This window comes from Octopus bimaculoides, chromosome 26, assembly GCF_046866305.1.
Source record: "Octopus bimaculoides isolate indiv1 chromosome 26, ASM4686630v1, whole genome shotgun sequence".
Classification (NCBI taxonomy): Eukaryota; Metazoa; Mollusca; class Cephalopoda; order Octopoda; family Octopodidae; genus Octopus; species Octopus bimaculoides.
In genome coordinates, this window is record NC_142953.1 from 27,615,746 (window position 1) to 27,618,577 (window position 2,832).

General features: G+C 32.0%; 1 protein-coding gene across 1 annotated transcript in view; it reads right to left on the minus strand.

Annotated features, from left to right (window-relative positions):
- LOC106868831 (cytochrome P450 3A4) overlaps window positions 1–1,117 on the minus strand; it is a 34,498-nt gene extending 33,381 nt beyond the window's left edge. Inside the window, exon 1 of the mRNA XM_089342795.1 lies at window positions 993–1,117. Within this exon, the coding sequence (XP_089198921.1) occupies window positions 993–1,075 (83 nt within the window). The 5' untranslated portion in view covers window positions 1,076–1,117. The remainder of the gene's footprint in view (window positions 1–992) is intronic.
- Window positions 1,118–2,832: the final 1,715 nt, after the last annotated feature.

A 2,832-nucleotide genomic window follows, 5' to 3' on the forward strand; every position in this document is an offset into this window, starting at 1 on the left:
TTGCCTTTCATTCTTTCGGAATAGATTAAGGTAAGTCCCACATGAGCACTGGAGTGGATATAATCGACTTGGCCCCTCCCACGAAATTACTGGCCTTGCGCCAAAATTTGAAATCAATATTAATAACTCCTCTTGTATCTATACATATACATGCATACATACATACATATGTATATATATATATATATATATATATATATATATATATATATATATATATATATATATATATATATATATATATACACATATACATATATACATACACACACAGACATACATATACATTGTTAGTTATGTATATATATACATACATATATATATATATATATATATATATATATATATATATATATATATATATATATATATATATATATATATATATATATTTTGTATGTGTATTTCGTGTGCAAGATTCTTGATGTGGATACGTGTGTTGAAAGAAATACAATTAAACATTGGGAGAGGCATTATGCCGGTAATAAACACACGCACTGGTTCAGTCCTTTATTAATTTATATAGTTTTTTGTTAAATTATTTCATTGCACTCTTGCAATCTCTTCAGTAACTTGTCTCTCCACTTCCATTTAGTTTGAATATATGATCTGGCGTTGTTTTGGCGTTGTTTTGGCGTTGTTTTGGCGTTGTTTTGGCGTTGTTTCTAAACTGTTTGGTATGAGCATGCGAGTGTGTGCAAGCTCGTATGTGTGCACGCTCATATGTGTGCACGCACTTATGTGTTCGTGCTTATATGTAAGTATGTGCGTCCATATGTGTGTTTGTAACAATTTCGTTTATATCAGATCAGATAGAGACTTTTTAATTAATTTATTTACGTTCATATTCCGCATCATATGTATATATATATATATATATATATATATATACAAACACACATATACTTACATATGCATATACATACATTGATATGTGTGTGTGTGTACATAAGGATATAGATTGTAATTTTGATTTGCAGCGTAATACTTACAGGTAAACAGTGGTGAGAAGCAAGACTCCAAGTACGAAAGTCGTACCAATCTCTGTTAATCCGAATATATCCATCGTTACCATCAATTTTCGCGGATCATTACACTAAATAAATAATGCAAAGCCGAAATATCTATTACCTCACTCACTCTCTTTATATCTCTTTACACCTCTCTTTCTCTCTCTTACTCTCTTTTATCTCCCTCTCGTCCTCCCCCTCCCTCTGTGTTTATCAATGTTTAACTCTCTCATTGCTCTTGCCTTTCTGGCTTCTGTGGTAAATTGCTCCTCCCCTTCTTTTCCCATGCTGTCATTCCCATTGGCACGATAAACCAGTATCGCCACTCCTCTCACCACTGTTATCAACCACCCCCTCCCACAGTCTCCACAGCCATACTCATACAAGTTATGATGCAATTTAGTGCATCGAAAGGTTAACCTACTTTGTTTAGTAAAGAAGCACGGGTATACATACTATACTTTGAACATAACAGTTACTCTAGCAACACACACACACACACACACACAGACGTACACACGCACACACGCACAGAGACATATACATATATACACATACACATACACTATATATTATCATGCGCACACACATATCAATATATATATATATATAAATATATATGTGGGTGTGAGTGTTCATACATACGTATATATACATATACAATATACGACGGGCTTCTCTCAGTTTCCGTCTATCAGATTCGCTCACAAGGCCTTGGTCAGTGCGAGTCTATAGCAGAAGACATTTGCCCAAGGGACAAACCCGGAATAATGTGATTGTGAAGTAAACTTCTTACCTCAAAACAATGCCTACGCCTATATGTAATGTATACATACATATATATATATATATGTGTGTGTCTGTGTGTGTGTGTGTGTGTGTGTGTGTGTGTGTGTGTATGTATGTATACATAGATATATGTTTATAGATATACATATATTTGCGTGTATATATATATACATATATATATATATATATTTTTAAAAAATAACGTTGACCACTAACGTGGACAATTAATGTGCTAGAAATAGATCACATCTTGTGTCTATTCAGACCTATATTGTTCTTAACATGAAATATAGCAGCATACCAAAACGCGAGCGGGCAAGACATTTAAAATTACATAAAAAAGCATTCTTAAACAAGAACCGGTTTCGAATTTAACAATCTTACCGATTGTCCATTCCTCTTCAGCCTGATTTGTAATGTAACCGCAATCATCAGAATCGTATACAGAGTTGCCCACCGCCATGGGTGTGCGTGTATATGGTTCTGCTAATTACAGCTTAATGGTAAAATTCAAAAGTCTTCGTTTTGGCGCGCTAATTCCAGGAATATATCTGCAGAAAATATTTACTGCGTCGTATATATTCAGTATGAGAACATGGGTAATGGGTAAAATATTATTATAAAATCTGGTAATTAATCATATATTAATTAATATCGATCAACTATCAGGAGGCCAGCACATCTAAAGAATCAAAGAGATATAAACATATATATATATATATATATATATATATATATATATATATATATATATATATATATGTATGTTTATAGATATACATATATTTGTGTGTATATATATATACATATATATATATATATATATAGATATGTATATGTATATATATATATATATATATATATATATATATATATATACACATATATATATATATAACTTTACGAATTCTCTTTTAGACTTTCTACACTCCGGCTGCACCTCTCCTGCCTATGGATAACTCTGGACCCATCTGTTGATGAGAAATCACTCCTCTTAAAAATTATGGTTGAATGAGTTGTCTTCCTTCGCTTG